This window comes from Delphinus delphis, chromosome 12 (assembly GCF_949987515.2).
Source record: "Delphinus delphis chromosome 12, mDelDel1.2, whole genome shotgun sequence".
Classification (NCBI taxonomy): Eukaryota; Metazoa; Chordata; class Mammalia; order Artiodactyla; family Delphinidae; genus Delphinus; species Delphinus delphis.
This window is the reverse complement of record NC_082694.2, coordinates 26809804-26824937: the sequence shown is the minus strand read 5'-3', so window position 1 is coordinate 26824937 and position 15134 is coordinate 26809804. Positions and strand designations below refer to the sequence as shown.

Here is a 15134-nt window from a genome sequence, read left to right as displayed (position 1 = left end):
AGCCCATGGCTACTTACTTACTGTCACCGCTTCCTCCCTGCTGGGCATCAGGATGTTGAGGAAACACCACTGGGTCTAGTGTCAGGAAGTCTCTGTTTGATGCTGGCTCTGCCACTCCCTAACTGTGTGGCTCTGGCCAAATCATTTAACCTCTCTAAGCCTCAGTTTCCTCATGAGGGAACAACAGTATCTCCCACATGGAGCTGCCATGGGGATCAAGGGAGGGAAGGGATATGAAAGCAGGTTATAAACTCTAACACGTTTGACAAATACTAACTGCAGGTGATCCCTCACTTCAACTCCTAGTGATACAGAACTATTGCCTTCACTCCCTGCTAGAATGCATACTCTGCTTGGAGCTCAACCTAGCCTTCGCAGAACTGTACACGGTTCATCATAGCCTTTGTCTGCTGATAATCTCTGCCCTTGGGTACCTTTATTGCCTCTTTTGATCTCTTCCCAACCCTGCCTGCCCCTCTGCCTGCCTGTTCAGGACTGGTGTCCACTTGGGTTTGTTCCTGGTCCTTTCCTCTTCATCTGCTTGATCATTCTGGAATGTCTCATCTATTGCCATCCCTTGAAGGAGACCTCCACTTTTATGCTGATGACGATGCCCCAAATCACACCTTCTGCATTGGCTTCTCCTTCAGTATTCCATCTCCATCTGGGCATTCCCACATGCACTTTATTTTATTTTATTTTTGTTAACTTTTATTACAGTATAGTTGCTTTACAGTGTTAGGTTAGTTGCTGCTGTGCAGCAAAGTGAATCTGTTATACGTATATATATATATCTCTCCACTCTTTTTTAGATTTTCTTCCCATTTAGGTCACCACAGAGCACTGAATAGAGTTCCCTGTGCTATACAGTAGGTTCTCATTATTCATCTATTTTACACATAGTAGTGTATACATGTCAATCCCAATCTCCCAATTTATCCCACCCCTCCTTTCCCCCTTGGTAACCATAAGTTTATTCTCTATATCTGTGACTCTATTTCTGCTTTGCAAAAAAGTCCATCTGTATTATTTTTTCTAGATTCCACATATAAGCAATGTTATACGATATTTGTTTTTCTCTTTCTGACTTACTTCACTCTGTGTGATAATCTCTGTGTCCATCCACGTCTCTGCAAACGGCATTGTTTCGTTCCTTTTTATGGCTGAGTAATATTCCATTGTATATATGTACCACATCTTCTTTATCCATTCCTCTGTCGATGGACATTTAGGTTGCTCTCATATCCTGGCTATTGTAAATAGTGCTGCAATGAGTATCAGGGTGCATGCATCCTTTCGAATTCTGGTTTTCTCCAGATATATGCCCAGGAGTAGGATTGTTGGATCATACCGTAGCTCTATTTTTAGTTTTTTAAGGAACCTCCATATTGTTCTCCTTAGTGGCTGTACCAATTTACATTGCCACTAATTGTGAAAGAGGGTTCCCTTTTCTCCACACCCCTTCCAGCATTTACTGTTTGTAGATTTTTTGATGATGGCCTTTCTGACAGGTGTGAGGTGATACCTCATTGTAGTTTTGATTTCCCACATGCACTTTAAATTCACCTTGGATAACACTAAATGATTTTCTTCTTACTTGCTTCTCTTCCTATGTTCTAATCTTTATTTAAAACACTATGGGGACTTCCCTGGTGGCGCAGTGGTTAAGAATCCACCTGCCAATGCAGGGGACACGGGTTTGAGCCCTGGTCCGGGAAGATCCTCCATGCCATGGTGCACGAGCCACAACTACTGAGCCTGTGTGCCACAACTACTGAAGCCCGCGTACCTAGAGCCCATGCTCCGCAACAAGAGAAGCCACCACAATGAGAAGCCCGCGCACCACAACAAAGAGTGACCCCCGCTCGCCGCAACTAGAGAAAGCCCGTGAGCAGCAACGAAGAACCAACGCATCCAAAAATAAATAAATAAATTTATTTTTAAAAAACAAAACACTATGTTCTCTCTAATACTTGGGCTAGAAATATACAAGTCATTTTAAAATTTTTATTTATTTATTTATTTATTTATTTTAGCTGAGCTGGGTCTTAGTTGTGGCATGTGGACTTCTTAGTTGTGCCATGCGGACTCTTTTTTTTTTTTTTTTTTAATATTTACTTATTTATTTGGCTGCGCTGGGCCTTAGTTGCGGCATGTGAACTCCTAGTTGCTGCATGTGGGATCTGGTTCCCTGACCAGGGATCGAACCTGGGCCCCTTGCATTGGGAGGGCAGAGTCTTACCTGCTGGACTACCAAAGAAGTCCCTAGAAGTCATTTATTATTGCTGCTGTTTGCTTTTTGAACATCTACTATGTGCCAGATACTACCCTAGGTACTTTGCATTCTTGATTTGCTTTATTCCTTGAAAGAATCCTACGCAGGAGACACTACTTCATTCTATTTTGCAGAGCTGGAATATGAGGTTCAGAGAGCTTAAATAACTGTGAACCCAAGGTTACATAGCCAGTAAACTGTAATTTGATAATAGGCTTCTCCGACTCCAAAGTTCATTCTCTTAATCTTAATCACTATACTACATTGACTTCTTCCTGAATTCTCATATATAATTGTTCATCAGTTCCTTTAAATTTCATCAATGAAATGTCTCTTGAATCAGTTCTTCCCTTACTATGTTCACTATTGCTACCTTGTTCAGACATGTATCTCATATATATTATATACAGTGCTTTTTTCTAATTATAAATGTGATATATAGGCTGTAAGAAAATTCATTACAAAAAATACTAAGCAATATATATATATATTTTTTTGCGGCACGCAGGCCTCTCACTGCTGTGGCCTCTCCTGCTGCAGAGCACAGGCTCCGGACGCGCAGGCTCAGCGGCCATGGCTCACGGGCCCAGCCGCTCCGCGGCATGTGGGATCTTCCCAGACTGGGGCACGAACCCGTGTCCCCTGCATCGGCAGGCGGACTCTCAACCACTGCACCACCAGGGAAGCCCTAAGCAATATTTTTAAGTGAAGAGAGAGAGAGAGAGAGAGAGAGAGAGAGAGAGAGAGAGAGGAGGAAATTTATAGAATTTAGAGAGAGAAAGGAAAGGAAAGGAAAGGAAAGGAAAGGAAAGGAAAGGAAATTCACTACAGATCTAGATAGTGAAATTTCCCCAACCCCAGCTTCCAAAGATAATCACCGTTAATGGTGTAGTATACATTCCTTAATGTTTTCTCTGTGAATGTAGTAGCATATTATGCCTTTTTAAATGGGATCACCGCAGGACTTCCTTGGTGGCGCAGTGGTTAAGAATCCGCCTGCCAATGCAGGGGTCACAAGTCTGACTCCTGGTCCCAGAAGATCCCACGTGCTGCAGAGCAACTAAGCCGGGGCGCCACAATTACTGAGCCTGCATGCCACAACTACTGAAGCCCGCGTGCCTAGAGTCCACGCTCCGCAACTAGGGAAAGCCCTTGGGCAGCGACGAAGACCCAGTGTAGCCAAAAATAAACCAATTAATTAATTTTAAAAAATTAAAAAATAAATGGGATCACCTCATCTTGAAACTTGCCTTTCCTATTTCATATGTCAGCACATACAGATCTACCTTGTTCCTTTTTTTTTTTTTTTTTTTTTTTTTTTTTTGCGGTACGCGGGCCTCTCACTGTTGTGGCCTCTCCCGTTGTGGAGCCCAGGCTCCGGACGCTCAGGCTCAGCGGCCATGGCTCACGGGCCAAGCCGCTCCGCGGCATGTGGGATCTTCCCGGACCGGGGCACGAACCCGTGTCCCCTGCATCGGCAGGCGGACTCAACCACTGCGCCACCAGGGAAGCCCTGTTCCTTTTTTTTAAATTAGGTAAAACATACATGTTTTAGACAAAGTACAATAGGCACAAAAGGGTATATTATGAAGAATAAGTCTCCCTTCACCCTCGTTCTCCCAACTATCCATTGGAATTGCTGTCACCAGTTTCTTGGGTAGCCTTCTGGGGCCTCATTTCTTTTAATGGCAGCATAGCTTCCCACTGTATGGATGTATCAAATCCCTGTACCAAATTATTTTGGTTTTTCTTTAGAGGCACACTTAGATTGTTTCCAATGCTACTACCAACTTGGATATAAATTCCATGTCAATCTTATCAATTACTTATCAGCTCTTAGCTTTTGTGTTCCAGATTGGATAGATGCACCATAATTCATTTATCCATTTCTCTAATGATATAGAATTTAGGCTTAAATGTCATTTGCCCTGCTGGTAGGGCACTTGTGCTGTTAAGTAAGCCCTTCTGCCATTTTGCCGGCAATACAGTTTCTTACGTACTCCACCAAATTGTAAGCTCCTCAAAGGCAGAGAGAAGTGTTCATATTCATCTTTGTATTCTCATAGCCTAGCCCCGAATTTGGTCTGCAATATACGTTCATCACGCTTGAGTGTAATAATAATTGAATTGCCCGCGCTGAGTTCTGACCTCGATTGCGTGGATGCGGAGCCAGCAGAAAGCCGTGGCCCTCTGACCGCTCCCGGTCTCAAAGAGCCCGGAACCCTTGTTGGAAGGGGCGTTGTTTCTCCCGGAGGATTTTTTTTTAAACCGCAAAGCTTGCCCCGCACAAGCATGGTTGCTACGCACCGGAAGTGCCCGGCTATTTGCTGGGATAAGTTGTTCCGTGGGGCGGAAAAGGTATGTCTGCTTGTGTTCCGACTATTTTCAGCCTCTTTTCCTTGCAGGACCCCATGAGTAAGCTGTGGCGGCGCGGGAGCACCTCTGGGGCTATGGAGGCCCCTGAGCCGGGTAAGCGCGGATCGATAAAGCAACTTAGGCCTTCGCAGAAAAGGAGTCCCTTTCTTGCTCCTCCGAGCTTCTTGGGTACTTCGCCACAGGTGGGAAGGAGAAAGGCGGGGCTGTTGTTATGGTAACAGCGAATACCGCGGGAAGAGTAGGACCCCTCAGGGGTATTGGGTTCTTCTGGGATTTCCCTGACCTGCTCCTGATGTACACCGTTGACAGACTCTCCTTCTGCAGGGGAAGCCCTGGAGTTGAGTTTGGCGAGTGCCCACGGCCACGGAGTGCACAAGAAAAAGCACAAGAAGCACAAGAAGAAACACAAGAAGAAACACTACCAGGAAGAGGAGGCTGGGCCCACGCAGCCGTCTCCTGCCAAGCCCCAGCTCAAACTCAAAATCAAGTTGGGCGGGCAGGTCCTGGGCACCAAAAGGTGAGGCCAAGAGAGCCGAGGTTTTACTTGGGGGACTTCAGGAGCAGGTAGAGATAGAAGCAGAAGCTGGCTGCGCTTTTCAGAAGACAGAGAATGGACGCTGTGATTTCAGGGCCCAGGTTAAAGCAGCAAGAACCCAAGAGGGTGTAGGGAAGGCTGGATGTACTGAGCAGGAGGAGACAATTGCTCAGCTTACAGAGTGGTTGCTTCTCCGCAGTGTTCCTACCTTCACTGTGATCCCTGAGGGTCCTCGCTCACCCTCTCCCCTTATGGTTGTGGACAATGAAGAGGAACCTGTGGAAGGAGTCCCCCTTGAGCAGTACCGTGCCTGGCTGGGTGAGAAGGGTCTGGAGGTGGGGAAACTGGGTTTCTCATTATACCTGGTTAAGGGAAGAGGGTTCGTTCTGAGGAAGGTGAGAATTTTGCATGCCCCAGTATTAACTTGGCCAAATTAGGGTTCCCCCTCTGAACAATTCCACTTTTAGCTCTCCAACTTTCCTTTCCAGATGAAGACAGTAATCTGTCCCCCTCCCCACTGCGGGACTTGTCCGGGGCCTTAGGGGGTCAGGAGGAAGAGGAAGAACAAAGGTGGCTGGATGCCTTGGAGAAGGGGGAGCTGGATGACAATGGAGATCTCAAGAAGGAGATCAATGAACGGCTGCTCACTGCTCGACAGGTAAGTTAGTTCATTCTTTATTTGCTTGCCAAATTTATATTGAGAACTTTCCATGTCCCAAGAACTTTGCTAGGCAGCAGGGATATCAGCAGTGGAGAAAAGACAGACAAGGTTTCCGTTCTTATGGAGCTGGTATTCTTGTGCAGTAAATAATTTCGAAAAACTGTAAGGTTTATAACAAAAATAGGGTGATGAAATAGAAAGAAGTAGAAAAGAAACAACATTAGATAGGGTAGTCTGGAAAGACCTCTCTAAAGAGATAACATTTACAATACCAGAGGAGCTTACCCGGCAGAGAGACCAGCAGGGGCAAAGACCCTGAGAGCGGAACATGCCTAATCATGGTCAAGGAGAAGAATAAGTGTGACTACCACAAAAGGGTTGTTTACAGAGAAGTAATGTATTTGATTTATATTTCAGTAGATTTCTTTGGTTTCTTAGTGGTGTTAAGGGATAGAAGCAAGACCAAGTAGGAAGCTGTTGAAGTAGGTAAGAGATGGTGGTGGCTTGAACCAAGGTGGAATGGTAGAGATGGAGAAAATCAGATGGATTCTGGATATATTTAGGAAACAGACACTTGTTGGGGGAAGGAGAGGAATCAAGGATAACTGTTAGTTTTTGGCTTGAGCAGTTATCCAATTGATGCTATCCATTGATATTAAAAGATTTAAAACAACAACAAAAAAGTCTCCAGAGAGCTGGTACAGAGTTTTGGTACACAAGGCAGGAAGGTAACATTACTAATACTTTTCCCCTTGAGAGTCAAGGATCTAAAGCTGGAAGTCTGGAGACCTGAGAGGAGGCAGTATTAAGGGCTCCTGGAGAGGGTGCTCATTTCACCCCTTCTCTCAAGGCCTGTTCTCCTCAAGACCCTGCTTTCCATGTCCCATCTTCCCCTTCCCCCGTTCAGGCAGACGTCACTTCTCTGTTTTGACATCTCTTCCGTCTCTCCCTAGCGAGCTCTGCTGCAGAAGGCTCGAAGTCAGCCTTCCCCGATTCTGTCACTACCTGTGGCCGGGGGGTGCCCAGCCCCCGCTCTCACCGAGGAGATGCTGTTGAAGCGTGAGGAGCGGGCACGGAAGAGGCGGCTGCAGGCGGCTCGGCGGGCGGAGGAGCACAAGAACCAGACTATTGAGCGCCTCACCAAGACTGTGGCGCCCAGTGGGCGGGGAGGCCGAGGGGCCGCGCGGGGCGAGAGGCGTGGAGGGCGGGCCGCGGCCCCGGCCCCCATGGTGCGCTACAGCAGCGGGGCACAAGGTTCCACCCTTTCCTTCCCACCTGGCGTCCCCGCCCCCGCGCCGGTGTCTCAGCGGCCGTCCCCATCTGCCCCTGCGCCTCGGTGCTCTGTCCCCGGCTGTCCACATCCGCGCCGCTATGCCTGCTCCCGCACAGGCCAGGCACTCTGCAGCCTTCAGTGCTACCGCATCAACCTGCAGATGCGGCTGGGTGGGCCTGAGGGCCCCGGATCCCCACTTCTGGCTTCTTAAGGCCCTCACCCAATCTGGACTCTGTGCCTTCTCCTCTGTCCCCGGTTTTCAGTGTCTTCCCCACCCTATTAAATTTCATCCAGTGCCTTGACTTGTACAGAACTGGGGTAATGGGGTATGGGTAGGCCAATTCCGCGTACACACATCTTGCCCCCACCGGAGCTTGCGTCGAGGCCTGGGAAACGTCCACCAGGCCCAAGAACAGTAGCCAGCCCCCGCCCAGACTCCAGCCGACATTTGTGACCCTGCCTCTTCCTGGCGTGGTTAAGCGTTTGGCGTCATCTGGAAAATAGGACTCAAGCCAATCAGCGGGAACTTTGCTGTTCTGGACGGCCGTTCATTGGTTGATAACGCAAACCCGTTCTGTTGTCCATATTGGCTGTTGTCACTGTCAGTCAGGGCCATGGGTCGAACCTTACCCCACTCTTTGTCTGTGCAAGCTCTTGTTGTCTGGGAGAGTGGCGGAGGCGCTGCTGTAGATTGGTCACAGGGAGAAGCCTGTGATCTTTCCTATTGGCCCATGTGTCGGAGGGTGATGTGGATTGGTAGGACGGAACAACCTGGGTGCTAGTTGGCAGAGCTCTGGCTGGATGGAAGGTCCGGTTGCGAAGTGATGGTGGAGGCAGCGAAGATGGGCCGGGCAGGGACCATGGCGGTGGCGGCAGAAGTGGCAGGGGCGGGGTGGCTGGCGGTAGAGGAGACTGTGGTCTTCAGGGGGCTGTAGGCAGAGGCATGGCTCGGGCCAGCGGCGGGAACGGCAGCGAGGAGGACTGGGGGGCACTTCGGGTGCCGCAACAGCAGGTATCCCAACAGCTCCAAAAGCCTATCACGACAGCCATTTATTTCTCGTTCCCCTTTCCTTGTCCCTGCCTTTTGGGGGGTGGGGGAGGAACTCACGGAGACAAAGGTACTGCGAAGTTCCTAGATATGTTCCTTGCACCCTTTGTCTAAACTTTGTAATGTACTGTAGATGCAGTTGACTTGTGCCTGCAGCTTCATAGACCCCCATCCCGTGGCTGCAGTGGAAGCTTGCAGTGGCTCTCCAGTGACCAGAGGCATAGCGAGGCCCCAGGGAGGCTCCCTCTGTTTTGCAACTGTTATTTGTGATGTTTTTCTGTGTGCCTATTGTCACAACCGAGTCTGGCAGCGTCTACTCTTGAGGGAGCAATTTGGAGAAGAGCTGGAACCCAGACTCGCGCCTTGGATGCCATCCGTTAGCATCCGCAGCAATCCCATCTGGTTGGGAGCCCTGCTCTGGGTCTCACACTGACCCTCCTCTACCCTAGGAAGCCTGAGACCCAGGGGTGGAAAGATCCAGCTTGGGAGTGGGGATTGGCAGACCATGGGGAATGATGAAAACAGCTTTAGGAATTACCTTAAACTCCTTACCCATTGTCTGAGACTTTGAGATAGCTCAGACTGTCTTCTGGCTTCTGCCAAAATACTCCCTTAACAGAAAACACCCTGGGGAGCCAGACCTGAGTATGAGAGAAGTCTCTTATATGCAGAGCTGAAATCTGCCTCTTTGTATGTCCACACCTTGCATCTTAATCTTGGTCTCTAGACTGATTCTTGCTATTCCAAATCCTCTTCCATGCTGGCAGCCCTTCAGATATTTGAACACTCCTCTCAGCATCACTCTTCCCTCTCCCCATAGATTTCTATGAGCTAAACTTGGTTCACAGGGTGGGATTGTGTATGTGTATGCAGGGGCTGGGGATGGACAGTGCCTTGGGCTGGAACCTCCCTTGGTTCTAAGTGCCTCCTTGCTCCCAGCTTCGAGAGCTGTGCCCAGGAGTGAACAACCAGCCTTACCTCTGTGAGAGTGGTCACTGCTGCGGGGAGACTGGCTGCTGCACCTACTACTATGAGCTCTGGTGTGAGTCTTCAAGAGGGCTCTTCTTGGGTCCTTCTGCCCACCCGCCTTTGGACCTCAGCCTTCAAGGACCCTTCTCTGCCTGGGAGGTATCTAAGACTCTCCCTCCTCACTTCCTGCAGGGTTCTGGCTGCTCTGGACTGTCCTCATTCTCTTTAGCTGCTGTTGTGCCTTCCGCCATCGACGAGCTAAACTCCGGCTGCAGCAACAGCAGCGGCAGCGTGAGATCAACTTGTTGGCCTACCACGGGGCATGCCATGGGGCTGGCCCTGTCCCTCCCGGTTCACTGCTTGATCTTCGTGAGTGACTTGAGGCTCTGGGCTCACTACCAGTGGTCCCTCCCAAAACAGGACCCTGATTCATCCCACACTCCCTTTTCAAACATTTCAAAGCACACTTTTTGCTAACAGGAAAGAGACCACCCCCCGCCCCCCCGCCTTGTTGCCTTCCACCAACCATGCCGTTCTCTCCTGCAGGCCTCCTCAGCACCTTCAAACCCCCAGCCTATGAGGATGTGGTTCACCGCCCAGGCACACCGCCGCCTCCTTACACTGCAGCCTCAGGCTGCCCCTCGACTGCTTCCAGTGAATGCACCTGCTGCTCCTCTGCTTCTAGCTGCCCTGCCCACCAAGAGGGAACAAATGTGGAAGATGTTTCCTCCCACCAGAGTGACCCTCCTCATCAGGAGGGTGAGCCTGGGGCAGGGGTGAGCCCTGCCCCCACACCACCCTTCTGCCGCTATCGCCGCTTGACTGGGGACTCAGGTATTGAGCTCTGCCCTTGTCCTGACTCCAGTGAGGGGGAGCCAGTCAAGGAGGCTAGGGCTAGTGCCACCCCACCAGATGTGGAGGACCAGTCCCCTGTGCACGGCCCCTAGATCCTGTACCCCAGGTCTCCTTTGGGGCTGGCTTCCAATGAAGGGGACATCCCATAAGCAATTTGGGGAGGGTGGGTGGTTTACTTGCCCACCAGAAACAGCCCTGCTCCCAACTCCCTGAGTTCTCCTCGGCCTCTCCCTGCCCTCCTAGAATCGGTCTGAAAGGGCTGGAGTCCTGAGGAGAAGGGCAGTGTTTGGAGGACTGTGCTAGCTCTATCTCCTAAGACATACACAGGAGCCTTTGATCTCATTAAAGAGATGTGAACCAGCTGCTTGTGGATTTGGGTGGACTAGTGCTCAACTTACTGCATTGCACTTGATTGGAGGGGACCTCCAATCCACCTACTCTGAAGGACAGCAGGCAGCCCTAAGGCCTGGACTGAGCTAAGACCTCTTGGTGAGGCAAAGTTGGCAAAAGCAATAGAGTTTGACATGGCTTTCCCATTTATTTATAAAAATAGACTCTGAATTCACATTCACTCCAGGGCTATGTGGGATGTCAGTAAGGAGACACCTGAGATGAGCTGAGGAGGGTTTGAAGCACTGGTACTTGAGGGCTAGGGGCAGAAGTGAGAGACCTTGTCCCTCGACTCCAGAGTGGCATAAGGGGCCTGGCTCCCCTCCCATGTTCCCCCTTCAATAGTCTTCAGCCATGGCCAGTAGGACAAGGCTGGTCCAGCCCTGGAAAGGGCGGCAGCCCATGCCTCGCCCATCCTGGTCACTGTATTGCTCCCACAGGAAGCCCGTGGCCTGGTACTGCCGCCTCACATTGCTCACCAGATTGGTACGGAGCTCTCTGTGGAGCTTGGCAGCACGGGCCTGGTAGGGACCCTTCAGATGCCCATAGTAGTGAAGAGCCCCCAATGCCAGGTAGTTGACATTGAGCCACACAGCACCTCGCCAGTAGGGAGGATCATGCTCTGAATTGCGCTGGCTGTAAAAGGGACTGGTTGCTGCAAGGGAGCGCAAACCAAAGGGGCTCCAGAGCTGGCGGCTATCAGCTACAACATCCAGCAGGGGTCCAAGGCGGGATGAGTTGGGGTCCAGTAGCCTCAGCAGGAAGGGGAAAAGACTGACATAGCCCAAGGCATCCACATACTGTAAGCGAGGGTTGGGCCGGCCCACCACTCGCACCAGGCCCTGAGGGGGTCTAGGCTTCAGCTGCACTGCTTTTGTGTGATTCCCAAAGTCTGCAAAAACTCCTAGCTCTGGGGCCCAATGCAGCTCATCCAGGCTCTCCTCTGCTTCCAGGGAGGCAGCCAGTGGGCCCAGCTCCGCAGCTGCCTCAGCCTCTCCCAGCCGCTCCGCTAGCCGCATCAGCACACGGGCACCCAGTGCCACCCAGCACCGCAGGTCCAGGTGCCGCTCAGTGGATGAAGGGTGTGAAGCCCGGGGATAGTCATCCAACCCTGAAGGCAGCGTCTTGGGGTTCAGTAGGGTTGGCAAGGCTGGGTCCCGGCCCCGCCAGCGGTAAGACAGTGGCACTGGCCCTGCCTGGCTCTGATGAAGCCAGGAGAACCAGGCACGCAGGCGGGGGAAGGCCCTGTGGAGGAAGGCGTAGTCGGCAGGGTCACCACCCTCTAGCATGTGGGCTATAGGCAAAAGCAGAGTTGGGGGGTTGGCGTGGGCTGTCCGTTGCACCAGGAACTCTGAGGGCACCCGGGCTCTGGCTTCATCCCCCAGCACCTGCTCCCGCCCAATCCAGCCGTCAGCATTTAGCAGCCCCAGCCAGTGGCCTATGGCCTCCCGGGTGAGCCGGGGATCCCACCGTTGGATCACCAGCTGGTGAAAGCCCTCGTCCCACAGGAAACCTCGCGGGAAGAATGACCGGGAGGGCACTGCTGTGAAAAGAGGGACAGGTGGAAAGAGGACTGGGTCCACCTTCTGCTTAGACCCCTCAACCTCCATGTCTGGCAACACCAGACCCTGTCCATAGAAGTAGCCAATACCACCAAGAAGACCACTGAGGGCAACCTGACCCAAAGCCTGCTCCTCAGGGCTCAGGCCCTTCTCCTTCAGCCGGAAGGTCTTCTCAAAGCGCTCTCTAAAGGCTTCAGCATGGCTTTCCAGGGCCTGGGTCAGCAGGCTGCCTGCCAGCTGCTCTAGGGCTTGGCTTCCTCCTGCCTGGGCACTGCCTGATTCAAACACCAACTCCACAGAAAAGGGGACTTTCAGTGTCACCTGTTGTATCAAAAATTGCCCTTGTCCCTGTCCTTGCCCACTTGGGCCTCTGTCCTCCCACTTCAGAGATCCTGGCAAGCCGAGGTAGCGTTCAGGGGAAGCCCCTGGGGGCCGATGCTGAAACCAGTTATTTAGGCGGCTCTTCACCATCTCTGTCAGCAAGGGAAGTCCTGGGTTGGACGACCAGAAGACATTGTAGCTTGAAAGGAAAAAGATAAACAGGAAATATTACTCAGGAGGAAGTGGTGGGGATTATAAAGCGAAAACGTGAGGTGATCAGGAGTCAGGATGGGAGAGTCTTGGCAATGCAGGGAACATGGTGAAAAGAGGGTAGAATGGGGGAGATGGAAATCAGGCTAAGTCAGCATCCATACCACCACCCCACACTCTCTTCCCCCAGTTACCTGCCATACTTGGGGGCTGTATCTCCTGGACTGGTTGGTGGCATAAGTGTAAAGCGGAAGTCACCAAGTTCACTGGTGTGTCCACTGATGAACTTCAACTGCCCCTTAGCTCCAACCTCTGGCACTAGGACTTCTTTGCCATCTGTTACCACATAGAAGAACAAGGACACCAAAGGGAGAGCAGAGGTACCTGAGGCCTGGGAGACCAATGAGGACATAAAAACACAGCATTAGGTTAGCAGTCTCTCCCCTGAGAATCAGCCTTAGGGAAAGGGACACCAGGTGAGAGCAACATAGTAAACAACATACATCTAGCAGTGTTGAGGGTCACTGAAAGTAAGCACCAGTGGGATGAGATAAAGAGCTCTGCACAGGGTTCTCTGGGAAATAATAGTACTTTTGTCCCATGTACTATGTTAAGAACTCTACGTATTATTTCCTTTAATTCTTACAATTCTGTGAGTTAGGTACTTTTTTATTTCCATTTTACAGACAAGAAAACCAAGGCTTAGAGATAGTAAAAAGAGATGGTCATACAGGCAAGTGTTTAAGGCAGGCAGCAGATTCAAACCAGGCAGCCAGGCTCAGAGCCCCTGCTATTAACCCCCACTTTATCCTGCATTTGCACGCAGCAAAGGAAGGGTGGAGGAAGTCTGGGCTAGGGGAAGGGTGTCCTGAGGGCCCTGACCTGAGGCTCTACAGTCACTCTCCAGCTCCAGTTCCCTCCGTGTTGACCCCCAGGCCTCTTGACGAACTCAGTGGTGAGCCTTAAGGCCCCATCCTGGATGTGTTGCCGCCCGAAGGAGAGACCGTCGTGGAACTCCCAGCCATAGGGACCCACGCCGTCCCCCTGCTCACACGTGTGCCTGAGCTTAGGGGTCCCCGGGGTGGTGCCTTGCTGCGCCCACATCAGTCCTGGGGGTAGAATGGCCAGGTAAGTCAAAGAGAGAGCAGGGGACCTGTCCCTCTGGGTCGCCGAGAACTTCAGGGTCATCCCTCTTAATAACTCTCCTGATCCACTCCTCACCACCCTTGATCTGGCGCGAAGCTGGGGCGCCCAGATTAAGTGCCCGCCTGCCTGCCCGCCCCGCGTCCAGGTTACCGGTGAGGAGGGGCTGCGGACTGCGGGTCTTCATGCCGAAGTAAACGTGAGGACGGTAGGTGCCCCAGAAGAGGTCCGGGGCCACGGCGGGTTTGGAAGAGTCGGGAGGCAACGCCGGGGGCGCGGAGTGCAGCGTGACAGCCCGCCGCGCACGGTGCCATGCCAGCAGCCAGCATCCCGACAGGCCCAGGGCCAGAGACAGGACCACGACGGCCAGAGCGGCTCCCGCAGCCGCGCCCCGGGGCCTGCCGCCCCGGCCTTCCCGTCGCGCAGGGACGCCCCGAGCCGCCCTCTCAGCGGTCCGCGCTCCGTCTGCCGGCGCTCCGCGGCGCCGCCGCTCGCCCCGAGCCATCCTTGCACGGAAATCGGCGTCGTGGGGACCCGGAGAAACGGCCACAAAGCCCGGGTCCCTGCTCGCCTCCTGGGCTCGCGCGCAGCGCCTGGAACACCACTGATGTGTCAGCCGCACCCACCGGCCCGTGCCTCCCCCTCCGCTTCCGCAGGAAGTCCCGCCCCTCCACGTCAGGTTAAGCCCCACAGCAAAACAGCGCGGCGTGGCGTAGGGCTGGTCCCTGGGGTCGGCCCTCTGGGCCGCGTCCACTGGATCGGCGTTTATTCGGCGTTCTCACGCAGTTGACAGGCTACTAGGAAAAACCAATCACATTTGTCTTTTTTTTTCCTTTTAATAACTACTGTATATTAAGAGCATGAAACGCTGTCCTAAGTGTTTTACATTTAACCGCTCCCCATATCGCCCCAATCAGGTGCCTGAAAACCGTGGCCTAGAAAGTTAAAGTAACTTGGCCCTGGCTACAGAGCCAGGAAGCGGCTACCCTGGAACCCAGGTGTATCTGAATCATATTGTCCACACCTATGCCTTCTTTCCTAGTGAAATGGAGTGGATCCAAGAGGACCTGTGATTTTAGATGTCATACCTCCACTCAGTCTAGGATTCCTTATCTAGATAAACCCTAAAAGGACCATAATGGTGGTAGCTGTACTTTTTTTTCTTTTTCCTTTTCTACAACCCAGGAAGCAAAGGCGCTTAGAGGAAAGATTGCTTATGTCCAGGTCAGGGAAGGCTGTAGGAAAGAGGTAGCATCTGCACCTGATGTTGTCCTAGAAGAGCCAAGATTACATTTGATGATGGTTCAGAAATACAACTTAGGGCTTCCCTGGTGGCGCAGTGGTTGAGAGTCCGCCTGCCGATGCAGGGGATACGGGTTCGTGCCCCGGTCCGGGAAGATCCCACATGCCGCAGAGCGGCTAGGCCCGTGAGCCATGGCTGCTGAGCTTGCACGTCCGGAGCCTGTGCTGCGCAACGGGAGAGGCCACAACAGTGAGAGGCCCGCGTACCGCAAAA

The 15134-nt window shown here is 52.0% G+C and overlaps 3 protein-coding genes across 4 annotated transcripts; 2 read left to right on the top strand and 1 right to left on the bottom strand.

Annotated features, from left to right (window-relative positions):
- The first annotated feature begins 4619 nt into the window (after nt 1-4619).
- On the top strand, nt 4620-7422 carry INO80B (INO80 complex subunit B). Of its 2 annotated transcripts, none has more exons than XM_060027749.1 (5): nt 4620-4744; nt 4976-5168; nt 5386-5504; nt 5729-5844; nt 6801-7422. In XM_060027749.1, the coding sequence occupies exons 1-5, from the start codon at nt 4636-4638 to the stop codon at nt 7329-7331; spliced, it is 1068 nt and encodes a 355-aa protein (XP_059883732.1). In that variant the 5' UTR covers nt 4620-4635; the 3' UTR covers nt 7332-7422. The 2 variants fall into 2 exon arrangements, with proteins under 2 accessions (XP_059883732.1, XP_059883731.1); XM_060027748.1 differs by having other exon boundaries at nt 5675-5844.
- A 377-nt stretch (nt 7423-7799) lies between these two features.
- WBP1 (WW domain binding protein 1) lies at nt 7800-10088 on the top strand. The gene is made up of 4 exons (XM_060027484.1): nt 7800-8132; nt 9108-9210; nt 9330-9506; nt 9684-10088. The coding sequence occupies exons 1-4, from the start codon at nt 8064-8066 to the stop codon at nt 10082-10084; spliced, it is 750 nt and encodes a 249-aa protein (XP_059883467.1). The 5' UTR covers nt 7800-8063; the 3' UTR covers nt 10085-10088.
- A 138-nt stretch (nt 10089-10226) lies between these two features.
- MOGS (mannosyl-oligosaccharide glucosidase) lies at nt 10227-14197 on the bottom strand. Its single transcript, XM_060027483.1, has 4 exons — nt 13772-14197; nt 13358-13584; nt 12670-12866; nt 10227-12464 (listed from the first exon to the last, which is right to left on the bottom strand). The coding sequence occupies exons 1-4, from the start codon at nt 14121-14123 to the stop codon at nt 10721-10723; spliced, it is 2520 nt and encodes an 839-aa protein (XP_059883466.1). The 5' UTR covers nt 14124-14197; the 3' UTR covers nt 10227-10720.
- Between the last annotated feature and the right edge of the window lie 937 nt (nt 14198-15134).